Here is a 13,169-nt window from a genome sequence, read left to right on the forward strand (position 1 = left end):
CACCAAAGAATTTATAAATCCTAGCTAGTGGTTAAGCAGGGGTTTACATCTCAAGTGTGTGGAGACCTATTAAATTCTTCTGTTATAACAATATTATGCTGCTTTCCATATTTTCCACAGTCCTTGTTGTTTCATATGGGTTAGCATCCAACCTCTGCCATCTTCTCCTCGGGCACAAACCAACATTTGCATGTTTTCTGTGTTCCACCATACTATAAAGACTATGTATGTGTTTCAGGAGAGACATAGGTCAATGTTTTAGTTTGAACAGAAAGGCTCACAGTCTTACTATTGCCTTCAAATATATTTTCAGAGACAAGTACTTAAATAGGTTAATAGAATAAAAGCAAATAGAAAAATAGGCAGGAATTATAGTTAAAGGAGTCCAGGGAGATCAAGGTTTGACAAAGAATGCCATTCCATGTTCAGAATGGCTGAGACCAATGGGGATTCTGGCTTAGTTCAAAGTCTCATTTTCAGGTCTCTTTCAGAACTGATTTAGAGATAGTTTATCAGATCTTTGGATCTCAATCTAAATTGAGAGAAGAGCAGAACAAATATTACAAGTAATGAAGATAAACTCTTTTAACAAGAACACTATCAGTGAAACTTTCACAGGAGATATTCTAAAGTCTGGTCATGCAATTGATTTTTTAAAAAGCTGGACAAACCTTGCAGTACTTGCAAACCCTCAGCTGAAGAGGCTTGGGTATCTAAATCTGGATATGTAAAGATTTCACCCTGAAGTACAGCCTTAAGGTAGATCATAACATACATTTATGAATCATTCAATGTATTTATATGAGCACATACACTCATATATGTATGATAGTGGTTTGCAGGTTTTCAGTAGTAAACATAGTCCAATGTTCATCTAAACCTAGACTTTTTATTGTTAGTATTGACTACCATATTGTAATAATCCTGGAATTCTTAAAAATTGCCTTCAGCAATGGAACAGCATTTTTGAGTGCTCTGGTGAGAATTGCTGTCTTGTTGCAGTCACAGAGGGGAAAGCAAACTGCATTTCTCAAGAAACACCAATTCTCTACTTCATTGACTTTTACTACAAAGCCTTTTTTAAAATGGGTGTGGTATCTGTTCTTAAATAAAGTAGATATATATAATTGCAAGGTTTGTTTATTCAGTTGCTATTACTACTAGTAATTCTTACAGTGCTTATTGTTTTTTTTGGTTTTTAGGGTATCACATTTGAAGAATTTAGATCATTTTTTCAATTTTTGAACAATCTAGAAGACTTTACAATTGCAATGCAAATGTATAATTTTGCAAGTCGTTCCATAGGTCAAGGTAAGTATCTGTATTTTTATAAAAATGCATTGATATCCATGTAGAACTGTTGACAAAAATGCAAAAATGTTTTGTATTTCCTATTTTCTAGTTTTAATGCTTCCAGTAAAAGGCTAAAGATGCTATGACTACAGCTTTGAGAGGAAAGGCCTTGGTCATCTCATAAGAGATATTGTGCAAAGTCATCTAAGTGGTGTACAAGCTGAATGCAGAATAGTTGTCCATCAAATCCTACAATACAGGAGTTAAGAGGCAGCTGATGACACTGGTGAGAGATTAGATTAAGGCAAACAAAAGCATTTCTTTATACAGTGAGCATCTGAAACTTGGCCTTCTACAAAGGCTGTAGAAGGAAACAGTGTCAGAAGGTCCAAAGAGAGATCAGACAGGTTTTTAACAAATCAGTCAGTGGGTACTGAAAGAACTGGGCATATATGTACCTACTAAAATCCGTAATAAAACCTATTCCAGTTGTGATGCTCAGGGAACACAAGATGAACATGCAAAGTTATCAGACTTGTGTGCTCCCTCCTCAAGTAGCCTCTTCGTGCCTCTGACCACGTAACACCAGCATGGTCCTACCTCATGTGGCCTTACCAAGGGATTGTATAATTTTCTCTGTGCTCTATTTCTTGGGTTCTGTTCTATGTCAAATAAGTAAATGCCATACATGTAACATAGGTTTAATTATAATATGATTTTCTAATTTTGTTATTGCTCATAGTATAGTAACATTCTGTACTATATATAACATATAGAATGTATGTAATATAGCATTCTACTAATCTGTAGATTGTTACCTTTTTTGTAAAATAATTGGCACCAATTAGGCAGTGTCATTTTTTATCAGTTAAGAACTACTTGGTTTAGAACTGTGAAATTCAGACCTAATTTTCACTTTTTCATATATTTGAGTATTTAAATGTGAAAACTCAAGTTAAAAGTTTACTTATATTTCATAATATGCTGTTCACAAAGTACCCTTAAATTGACCTTATTTTTTTTTTTCTGTGGTTGTCCTTATGCAGATGAATTCAAGCGTGCTGTGTACGTAGCTACAGGTGTGAAGCTCTCACCACATTTGGTGAACACAGTGTTCAAGATTTTTGATGTAGACAGAGATGACCAGTTGAGTTATAAAGAATTTATCGGCATTATGAAAGACAGACTCAATCGAGGGTTTAGGGTAAGGATTCTAATTTTTAGTTATTTTAGTTGACTTTGCTACTTACCTCTACTTTAGCGTCTGTAGCACCAGTGCATATGTTTAAAGAAATACATTTTATGACATACATTTTATGACATATATTTAAGACATACATTTTATAGAAATACTGAAACAATCTGTAAGATAAAATCCTTCTTAAATTCTTAATTTTTTTTTGTTAGAAAGTAATTCTTAGAGGATGTGATGTACCTTTACAATGTGCAAACCAAACAGGAGATGAGAAATCCCCTGTATACTGTCATTTCTTCTGTACTGTGTGATTAATAGATTAGCATTAGGAATTTTAACAACAAGAGCAATTATGTCTATACTCTGTGCAGAGAAAAGAGAATTTGTCTCTCTCAAGCTCAAGAAGTTTAAAGGTCAACTCTTGTAAAACATATAAAAACCAAGTGTTTATAATGACAGTTGGAAAGAGTTGCAGCAGAAGGTAGTTTTAATTTTCAAATAAAAATTAGTGAAGTGGTGCTGAACAATGCTGTGTTCTAGTTCAGAGCTGATTTTAATAATTAAACCCTGCATCTAATATTCAATTATAATAAGCTAGATGACAGGAAATTACTTGCAGTCATTCTTTTTTTCTTCATGACAGGTGTTAACGTTTTCAACTAAATGTAAAATGGTGTTCTAAATACCAACCTTATTGCTTTATTGCTGAGACATAAACCTTAAACTGTATTATGGTTCCTAAAGTCATATTTCAGTATGTTATTTCTGTAATTTTAGTTAATTTTAGTTAGGTTCCTAAATGGAATTTTAGAACTTTCTGTGAAGTGGTGTTGAGTCTAATAGTTTACTTGTTATTTCCGTAATATTATGATCAAATGTAAAATGTGGATAACAACCACTGTATTTGTAACAAAATTATTTACTTGTTGGTCCTCAATTCCTTTTATTATGGTGTGGGTAATGATGATTGTTTCACAATCGTTTCAAGCTGTTCAGCTATATGTTTTAATTGTTTACTAATTGTAAATGTGCAGTGTATGTTAATTTAACCAGCAGTCTGCTTACTAAGTAATTCTTGTATTTATTACATGTTCTATTTCACAAAATGCATGACAGAAATCATATATAATTTTAAGAATCTGTATCATCCAGCACTATTCAGTCTTACATATGTATCTTGCTTTTGCTTGGACCACTCTGAAATATTCCAGTGGACTGTAAAAGAACTATAAAGAATAGCCAATATTCAGAAGAATAACACAGTCTTTCATGAAGTCTAATTCTAAGTTAAGTTAAATACTGGACATCTCCATATAGGAGACATCTCTATATAAGAGACAATTGTGATTTGGTCCTGTAATTAATGTAAATGCATTCTCTTCACTAATCAGGAGTACTACAATTATAGTAGTAAATTGAGGAACTACAATTTCCAGTAAGTTTCATAAGTGTCACACAAATCATTTCTTTCCAAGAGTGGATAACAGTAAAAATTCTGCAAAAATTTTGCCTTGATAAACACTGCCCACCCACTGCAATCTTGATTTAGAATGAAAAGTAGAAAATGCCTAAGAACCTTATTCCCAGAACAAACTGATGGAAAGTGTCATTAATTGCTTCCTATTGTTTGTATGTGAAAAGTTGCAGAGTATTTAATGTGTCTAAAGCAAGTAAGACTTCGCCTTCTTGCTCCTACAGTGTGGAGGATTGTAAATGTTGTCTTGTGCTAAATCAAAACTAACAAATTACTAACCTATTCTTTATCAATAACTGTTTTGAATCCATATGAAAATTCAGTCAGTTTCATCATATAGATACAAGAATGTAAAGGCTTCAGCTTATTCAGAATTTTGTAGCAACATAGAAATCTTGGCCATGAGAAATCTGAACCCCTTTATGAAGTATAAATGCCTGATTTTATTGTTAAGTATCCCCCAATTAATATCTGCCAATTAACGTAGTGTCTGATTATCTCTCTAAAAACATCCCAAAATAACAGTTGCAAATCAGCCTATGATTTGAAGTATGATTTTACATTTAACATCTTGTACTTAGCAATTCTACCTTTTTAATTGTTTCACTAATTATGTTTGCCCGGAATCTTGAGGCTGTTAGAGGATTTGGTACTGGGACCATGTATTTTGAAAAGGGCATTTTGTGGTTTTATAGCCAGACTAAAGTGAACCTGTTTTAAGAGCAAAGAGTCACACAAGTCCAATGAAAATGCTGTTCTTAAACATCAGCCAGTATGTAGCAGGTTTGTCCTATTTAACAGCTTAGTCTTGAACTTAAAAACTTCAGGAGGGTCAGGTACTTCCTCTTATAGGAGCACAATAAATGTTCATTTTAATACAAAATTTATATAAGTTTTTGGAAATGCAAATGTCCTAAAGACTTTAGCAAATGAAATTTCTCTTTTCCTGCAGTTTTGTAGCACAGCCTGAAACCTTGTTTTTGTTTTAGTAGCTCGAAGCAAACTCATATGTTAAGCTGCCATCAAGTGGTCAGTCAGAGTATTGCCATAAACTAATTAAAAATGTTCAGACATGAAAAGCTTTTTTTTTGCTTTCTGTTTCCTTAGTTATTTCCCTTTCTTTTTCAAATCTAAAAATATATAAAAATATTCCTTTTCCTTTAAAAATTCCATTTTTAAACTGGAAGACTTGGAACTTAATGACTAAATGATAAACATTTTGCATAACACATACTGTACTGTATCTCCTAGCTATTTGTCAATTAAAGCCATTTTTTGTATTTTCATGATACCGTTGTCTTATGCTTACCCCTGGCTGCCTTCACGTGTTGTCTGCATCTGCACACTTCTCCATCTTCTGCTCCACAGGGCTACAAACCTATACAGAGGTATACTACTTTCAAATCCTGCGTGAGGAAGGAGCTCTATAGCAGATAAATGACGGTATGTGTTAGCCACCAGTCTGAGTGTGCCGGCATGCCTGCAGGAATGGCTGATTGTTGAACTGTCACTGCTTTGTTTCCTGTTCCAAAACTCAGCAATAGGTTGTATGACTGCAAGCAGTGTAGTAGCTCGAGGCATCACATTGTGTTTTTGACTGAAGCAATTGAATTTTATCCTGGAGTTGGTAATGACTGACTTACACTGTCACTGTTCTGTGAGCCAGCTGTGATTTTGTACTTACTGTGTTTGAAATTAGGAAAAGTATTTTTTCATAGTTTCTGTTGCTGTTTTATGTCTGTCCTATTATCTCTTTTTAAGTAATTTCTCAGGTACCTATAAAGTATTTATCAGAAGATTGTAGAGGCAGATTTTTCCGACTCTTAGTGACTTGATTCTGCTTTGATTTATACTGCTACATTCTTAAAAGAAATGATGTATTTTTGGCTCAATTAATGCTGTACCAGCAATTTAATGCAGCATTGTGTCCACACATAACCACCATGGCCGTTTCCACATGTCCGCTACATGAACGTCCACTCGTACAGTACTGTGGATTTCAGTGTGAAAACCGAGGTGTGCAGGTTCTGTAGCCAACTTGTGAAACTGTTTGTCACACAGGGGACACCGACACTGCGTTAGTAGACATTTCTCTTCTTCACACAAAGGAGGAGTTTATTCCTTTGCTGTTGAAGGGTTTTTCCTGTTTCCATGTAAAGCCTTTGCAGGAGTTGCGATGATGGCTGTTGGCTCCCAGATTTTTACCAAGGGGAGGAGCAAAGAGATGTACACCATGACAAGCAAGGCCCCATGGCCAGTGGTCTGCTCTGAGTGACCCTCAGAGGGGTCCAGCACATCTCATGCTCCTGAGCCAGGAGGGTTTGACTGTCATTCCCCTGCTGTTTTTAATTCTGAGGCACAATATTAATCTGAGATTTTTTGTTCAATACTATACCCTAATACTGAAGCATTGTACTAATATGTCAGGGACAGAAGAGGAAATTTGATCTTAACACAGCATCTGGTTTCTCCACCATTTCTCTACTAATGGGAAGAGTAAATGACTAATAAAGTAGTTTAAACAATATTTTAGTAATCCAAGTTACTAGTCGCATGAAAGGAAGTCATGGCTTTATTTTAATCTTATGTATCTTTATATCTTTGAAACTTTTGACTTTCAAAGCTGCCTTTCTTCTTTTCTCATGTATTTTTAAAAATAGTTATTAGGAGTACTTTGTCTTTTTGTCAAAACCCATATTGCAGTTTCATGTTAAGTATTATTTAAACTGTAAACTTTTCAAAACGTGAAACAGCTCTTACACGAAACTGGCAAAATGGTGCACAGTCATGATACTTCCCTAATAATTTCAGTGAAGGGTATGTGACCAAGTGGAAGAAAATGCAGTGACACAAAAGAATCCAGTATCTAATCAACAAACCTAATAAAATTATCTTGGTGACAGAAAGAGAGACTGTGGTAAAAGCATCAAGTATACATACATCAACATCTTGTCAGATCTAAATTCAGGCATTAAATTAATTAATTCATATGCTGAGATGATGTAAACTGGGAAAAATGTACCACAGAGATTTATGAAGAGAGATGTTGTTCATTCTGTATAAAGTCATTCTCAAAAAAAATTTGAATTATAGTACATCTACACTACCCATTTGGAATCAGAAGAAACCATGTTATTTTTCAGGGCATGGACTTGGCTACAGGCACCTCACTGACTTAATATAGAGGCCACTAGTTATTTACCCTGCTCTTCTTCCCACCTGGAGCTCTGATCTAACAAAAAATTCTTGTACCTAAGCTTGCTTGAGTAGGTCTGAATCAAATACCTGTTGCACTGAAGAGTACAATGTAAGCCTTGCATATATAAAATTCTCTCTTCCCTGCTGACACATTAGTTTGCTACTGCTCTTCACCTGAGCAACTACTTCTTGTCTCTTATCAGGAGTCAGAGTCACAGAATTGTTAAGGTCAGAAAAGACCTCTGAGAACAAGTCCAGGTGTTACAGTGACATAACCAGTTGTTGGCTGTTCAGAGTTCCTTTTTGTGAAAAACATTGCATAACTCATAATATTTATTCAGATTTATCGTAAACTTCTACTAATGGAAATGAAAACTTTAGCCAAGGTATGTGAAGTGATTTGGCAAAAGTACTGTGGAGTTGAACAGGAATAGTTCTGTCTTTGCCACACATTGTGCAGTGAAAGTGGATGTACATCATTGTAAAAATCATTATTTTCCATTTAGTTTATAAATTGAAAAGATAATAAAAATGGAATTATTGGGGATTTTACATTGAACAGTTCCAATAGGTAATTAAATTTTATTCTGATGTCCAAAGAAGCACAAAAATGTACATGAAATACAAAAATCAGCTGCAACTATATCCCACAGTTAGGTGCAGTACAACTACTATTAATTTTACTTTTTTCCAAATATATATGTACAGTTCCTTGTGCTTTGAAGTATTGTGCTTTTCAATGGTAAATGTCTGGTGAAGGAGATTAAGATACTTGGCATGCTTGCCATAGATTATACCCTGCTTTGAATCTGCATTCAATAAAAGCAATAAACAGCACATTGTGCTGTACCTCACATGTCTCTAAAATGCACTAATGCCTTTACTCCACAGTGTAAAGAATGTTGTACCCTTATAATAAATAATGCAGATTTCTCCTAGGGGAACAGCTGTGTGTGGTCCTTGCAGGGCACCCAGCCTGACTTGGCATTGGCAGGTACTTCTTTGCATACACTGCAGGGAGAAGTGAAAAAACATGTTTGTGGAGAACTGCCTGACAGAGCACAGAGAAGAGCCCTGCTTTTGAATGGCTTGTGAAAGGATTATCTAGGAAATTTCTAACAAAGCCCTTTCAAAGTTAATTTCCAAAAAGGGATGCTAGAGACAGACTTACAAAGGGATTCAAGTCCATCTAAAATACTGTTTGCTAAACTAGTCATGTGCTCAGTAACTGTAATAGATATTTAGGCCATAACTGTGATATTATTGATTACTGAAGTATTGGAAGTAATTATTACATCAATGGAAATCTAGAAAATAATTTCTAGTAACTTTGAACTAGTAATTTTCTGAGAATCTCAAGATTTTTTTTGTATTAAAATACCTGATTTCTATATGTTCTGAATATTGTGGGTTTTCAAAATTTCTGCTTAAAAGCTTTCAGGAGATAATGGTTAATAGCTGAAAATAGTACCTTGAGACTGAGTGAGGAAATTTATTTTGAAAAAGACATGAAAAAATGAAGCATAGATTCAGAACTTCATTTCCAGCTATTTCAACTATAAATTGCTGTCTTCTGTAAACACTTTATTCTGTCAAGTGAGATTAAATTTTTCATTTAGCTAGTATTTTTAAAGCTTTTAATTTCTATACTTTCCTAGTACACAGCAATTGAATACAACTAGTGTAAAAGACAGCTTTCAAGAAAAACAAAAGAGGCTGTTGCTTACTGTTAGAAGACTTTTGCTTACCTCTTCTCTAAAGCAGAGAGGTGAGAAGCATGTGATTAGACACACCGTCTTACAAAAGTTATTGGAAATTGCAGAACTTGGGCTTTTGATCCTAAACCTGACAAGAAGCTTAAAAACATACCTGGTTACAGTGAGAGGAGAATGTTCCAGTGAAACATGAAAGCATTGCAGAATGTGTGGACAAGCTGTTCCTTGTTGTGGATTTGGTACACTGAGAGTAGATACAACAATAGTGCGCAATTTAGAAATAAGTAGATGAATAGTCAGTGTATTTCAGAATTTCTTTTAATGACTTTTATGAACATTTCTCTGGAGTTGTTTCATAAAATAAAAAATACGTGCATATCTTAAAGCATAGGTTAATAAACTGAATATGCTTTTGTTAAATAATGCACTTCAATTTGCAAGTTATACAATTTTTCATGAGATTGACTATAAATATCAGCTAAATCATGCATTCATCTAAGTATGGTTTCTAATATTTCAATTATGTTTGCATAATATACTACTGTGGATTAAATTGTGTTCTGAATATCTACAACTTCTTTATAAACTTCTATGTTATTTAATTAAAAAAGTGAGGGATAAGAATAAATAGATGTAGGTTTCAGTGTCTAATGGTGGATTTTAATGCACTGCAATGTGGCAATTTCTTTAACATTTTGACTCAGTTCAACCAAAACAAGGTATTGGACAGTCTCACCATGTGTCCTGTTTTAGCTGAGTTAATTTTCTTCCTGGTAGCTGCTACAGTGCTGTGTGTTAAATACAGGATGGAAATACTATTGATGATACACTGATATACTGGTTGCTATGAGCAGCACTTGCAAAGAGTCAAGGACTTTTCAGCCCACCCCAGCTGCAAGGGGGCTGGATGTGCACAAGGAGTTGGGAGGGGACACAGCCAGCACAACTGACCCCAACTGGCCCAAGGGATATTCCACACCATGTGGTGTAAGCTCAGTATATAAACTAGGAGGAAAGTGGTTTCTTTCCCCATTTGCTCTAATTCTTAGTATCTCCACATCTATTTTTGACACTTACTATGAGAATAGACTTGTGGAGTTAGGAACAGTGGAAGAAATTATGAGATCCAGTGATAATGACAGAGAGCATAGAGCACAGAGCAGTGGATCTCCCAGGCCAGCCCTTGGCCAGTTTTCCTCTCCATTCAGTGGACAACTATTCATGTTGCTGAACTACAATTTAGGATTACGGTAATCTAATAAAAAGAAGCTTTCATGTCATCTGCCCTTACGGTATTTAGCTTTTGCTGCTGCCTCAGTTTAATGAACATCAGTAATTTTCTATGCTTTTTATTTGGTGTCATTGGTGAACTTTTTAGTACAGTGTCAATACAAAGAATCAAGGAACGAAGCTAGAGAGGGAGCTGGACATGCCTGAATAAAGAGGAAATGCCTTCTTGCATCTTTTAATATAATTAGGCCATTTGTTGAATGCTAACTGTGTGTTGTGAGGTGAGGATGCCTTTTGAATACTTAACATGTATGGATTTATAACTCTTATTTTACAGAACTAAATTTGAACTCTCATTATTTTAATATTAAAACATCTATCTAGTATGTATGAGTCTGAATAAAATTTAAGGTAGAATTAATGACTTTAGTGAATGGTATCTTTTTTCCAATTGTATGTTTTTTCACTTTTCACAGGAGACTCCAAAGTATGGTTGGAAGGAATATTACTCTTGTGTGATGACTGTAACCAGTGAGCATCTCAGAGATCTGTGGAAGCAATTTCGGAGACGAGATATGCTGAGATAAAGGAAGAAAGCAGGATTATCTGCACTGGCTAGAATTATTTATTCCCATGAATTCTTAATGAAGAACAAACTAACCCAAGTGAATGGTGAATCTTCCAGCTGCAGTAGAAAACACAGGACTTCTTTTCCACTTAGTGTAGTGATCATCAACTCTTAAAACCGCTTTTCAGTATGTATTTTATTTAATTGATGAATTAACTATGCCATGTGAGTGGGAGAACCCTTCTTTTGTAAGAATACCTTTTGAATATTATTTTTGATTGTTTTGAGATAAATTTATCATTTAAAAGGAAACAAAAATAAGTCTTAGACCTGGGCAGGAAGATGTTTGGCAGTGAAGAGAACCTGCCTGCATGAGCTTAGACTGTGAATTTACTTTCAGAAGAGCACTGTTAAAAGTTTGTGCTAAACTGAAATGAGACTACATTAAGTAGCAGAACAATTACATATGAGTTGAATGGACAAATTAAACTCTTAGAGGCTATTATTTTACCAAGAGTAAAGCTGTTACGGTTATAATGTGAATGATAGGTATTTACCTAGGAAAAGTACTGTATGAACTATAATGTTCAGATTCTCTAAGTCTTATTATTATGTTTATGCATTTATCCTTTAAAAAATAGTACAGATTTTAAGATGTCTTACAAGCACTGTGTCAAAGAAAAGTCAAAATGTTAAAATTCATGTAACACACACTTTGTAGTATTTATTATAAATTTTATTGCCATACACTGGTATGTTTCTGATAGAGTACAAATTCATGTGTTTCTTGTGAATAGTGCACTTTTATATGAAGTGGCACTGAGTAGAAATTATAGCTGTCTAATTTGCTACTCTGGAATGCCGTATCTGAAAACTAGATAAATAGCTTGTGTTTGTGTCAAACAAAAAAACAAAACAAAACATGAATGCATGCACAGTACAGAACAACACTAAGTAATATTATCTAAATAATACTTGTTTGCTATTCAGCAACAGCATTTTTCCTTACTCCCTATTAACATTATTGTGAGGTAGTAGGAATTAAATCCACACAAAAAAGAACACATATTTTTTATAACCTTTTTGAAAAGGTTTACTGGACATTGCATAAATCTGTGTCTGTTTAGGAAAAGACTGTGCCTTGAAATAATTCCAGCTGAATACACACACACGCTTCAAATAATGTCAATAAATTATCATCAGAAGCAGAAATATTTGGTAGTCAGACAATCAAAAAAGAACTAAATGTTTTTAAATATCTTACTACTACAAATCATGAAAGAAAACTCTTCAAAATTTTATTCAGTGCACACGTTGCTCAATTGCCATCCTATATATCATGTGAATAGATGTATGGCATCTGTGTAACAGTGCACCTAAGTTTAGAAATGCTTAATTTATAGTAAGATATATCTCTGGTAGAAAAATCAAAACAAAATTAGAAAGAAGCTTTTTTTAAAGAAATTCCACACTGGGAATTGTAGAAAAAATATGTGATAAGTGTGGCTTTTATCTGAAAAAAAAAAAAAAACAAAACCCAAGCCAGTTCAGAAAACTATCAAAGGATGATACTTTAGTTAATATTTCACAATAAATAAATTCAAAATTTCCACCTTGGTGTCCTTAAACTACTGACAGCAAGAAATAAATCAAATAAATTGAGATAAAAGTTCTTGAATTGACACAGCAGAACATGTGTGATCATTTGGGGAATCAACCTTATTCAATGTATCGTCTCGGTACGCAAAACTGTCTCACTGCTTCTTGTCAGCCTGTGCAAAACCCACTTAGCTACTTCAGTGATGAAGGACAAAGAGAAGAAAACATTGGGGGTCACTGAAGGTGTTCCCATCCTTCCTTTTCATTCATGACTGCGCACTCAGAGTGATCCTCAGAGGAAGCAGCAATACCATCATCATTCTGATCCTCCATTGCCCCAGGCAATAATGCACTTTGCTTTTATGGCTGGCTTGAGGCAATTTTAGCATTTTTCTATATATTTCCTATCTATGGTTACTTAATATAAAATAGAATGTGAAAGTGTCAGATTAGTTTTTAAGACTATTTTTTCTTCATGTTTAATATTATTTAATATAAATATGAATATATAATATTCTTGTTTATTTCAAAATAAATGCACTTGAAACTAATTTTCTTTGCAGCGTATATAATTCAAATTCTTTTGTCATAATAATTTTTTTTTTCTTTTTTGGTAACATGAATGTGTAAGTGCTTTGAATTAGAGCACCTCACCATCACAAAAAAATAGACTTGTTTTCTTCTTTTAGTCATCTCTTTAGATAGCTTTGCTTTTCAGCCACAGAATTCTGCATAAAAGACCTGAAAATGCAAGGACAGTTGAAAACAAGGTACAGTAATGGCACATGCCATCTGCTGTAGAGGCACCCCTCGGATAAACAACTGTCACTGGGCTCAATAAAACCTTATTCAAAATCTGCAGAATTCCTGGCAGCACAAAAGATGTGCATGTTGATG

General features: G+C 34.3%; 1 protein-coding gene across 13 annotated transcripts in view; it reads left to right on the forward strand.

Moving 5' to 3' along the window:
* Window positions 1-12,218, forward strand: part of MICU3 (mitochondrial calcium uptake 3) — a 52,064-nt gene extending 39,846 nt beyond the window's left edge. For 6 of the 13 annotated variants that reach the window (XM_088056301.1, XM_088056306.1, XM_088056302.1 and 3 more), the window contains 3 exons: window positions 1,203-1,311; window positions 2,340-2,497; window positions 10,582-12,218. In XM_088056301.1, coding sequence (XP_087912427.1) covers window positions 1,203-1,311; window positions 2,340-2,497; window positions 10,582-10,692 — 378 coding nt within the window. In that variant the 3' untranslated portion in view covers window positions 10,693-12,218. Of the gene's footprint in view, window positions 1-1,202; window positions 1,312-1,402; window positions 1,591-2,339; window positions 2,498-5,330; window positions 5,406-10,581 lie in introns of those variants that run through there. The other 7 variants (XM_014262150.2, XM_088056308.1, XM_088056304.1 and 4 more) reach the window with 3 other exon arrangements.
* The last annotated feature ends 951 nt before the right edge of the window (window positions 12,219-13,169 follow it).

The sequence above is a fragment of the Pseudopodoces humilis genome, chromosome 6, assembly GCF_049639895.1.
Source record: "Pseudopodoces humilis isolate 2021_Gansu_Grassland_sample_001 chromosome 6, ASM4963989v1, whole genome shotgun sequence".
Taxonomy (NCBI): Eukaryota; Metazoa; Chordata; class Aves; order Passeriformes; family Paridae; genus Pseudopodoces; species Pseudopodoces humilis.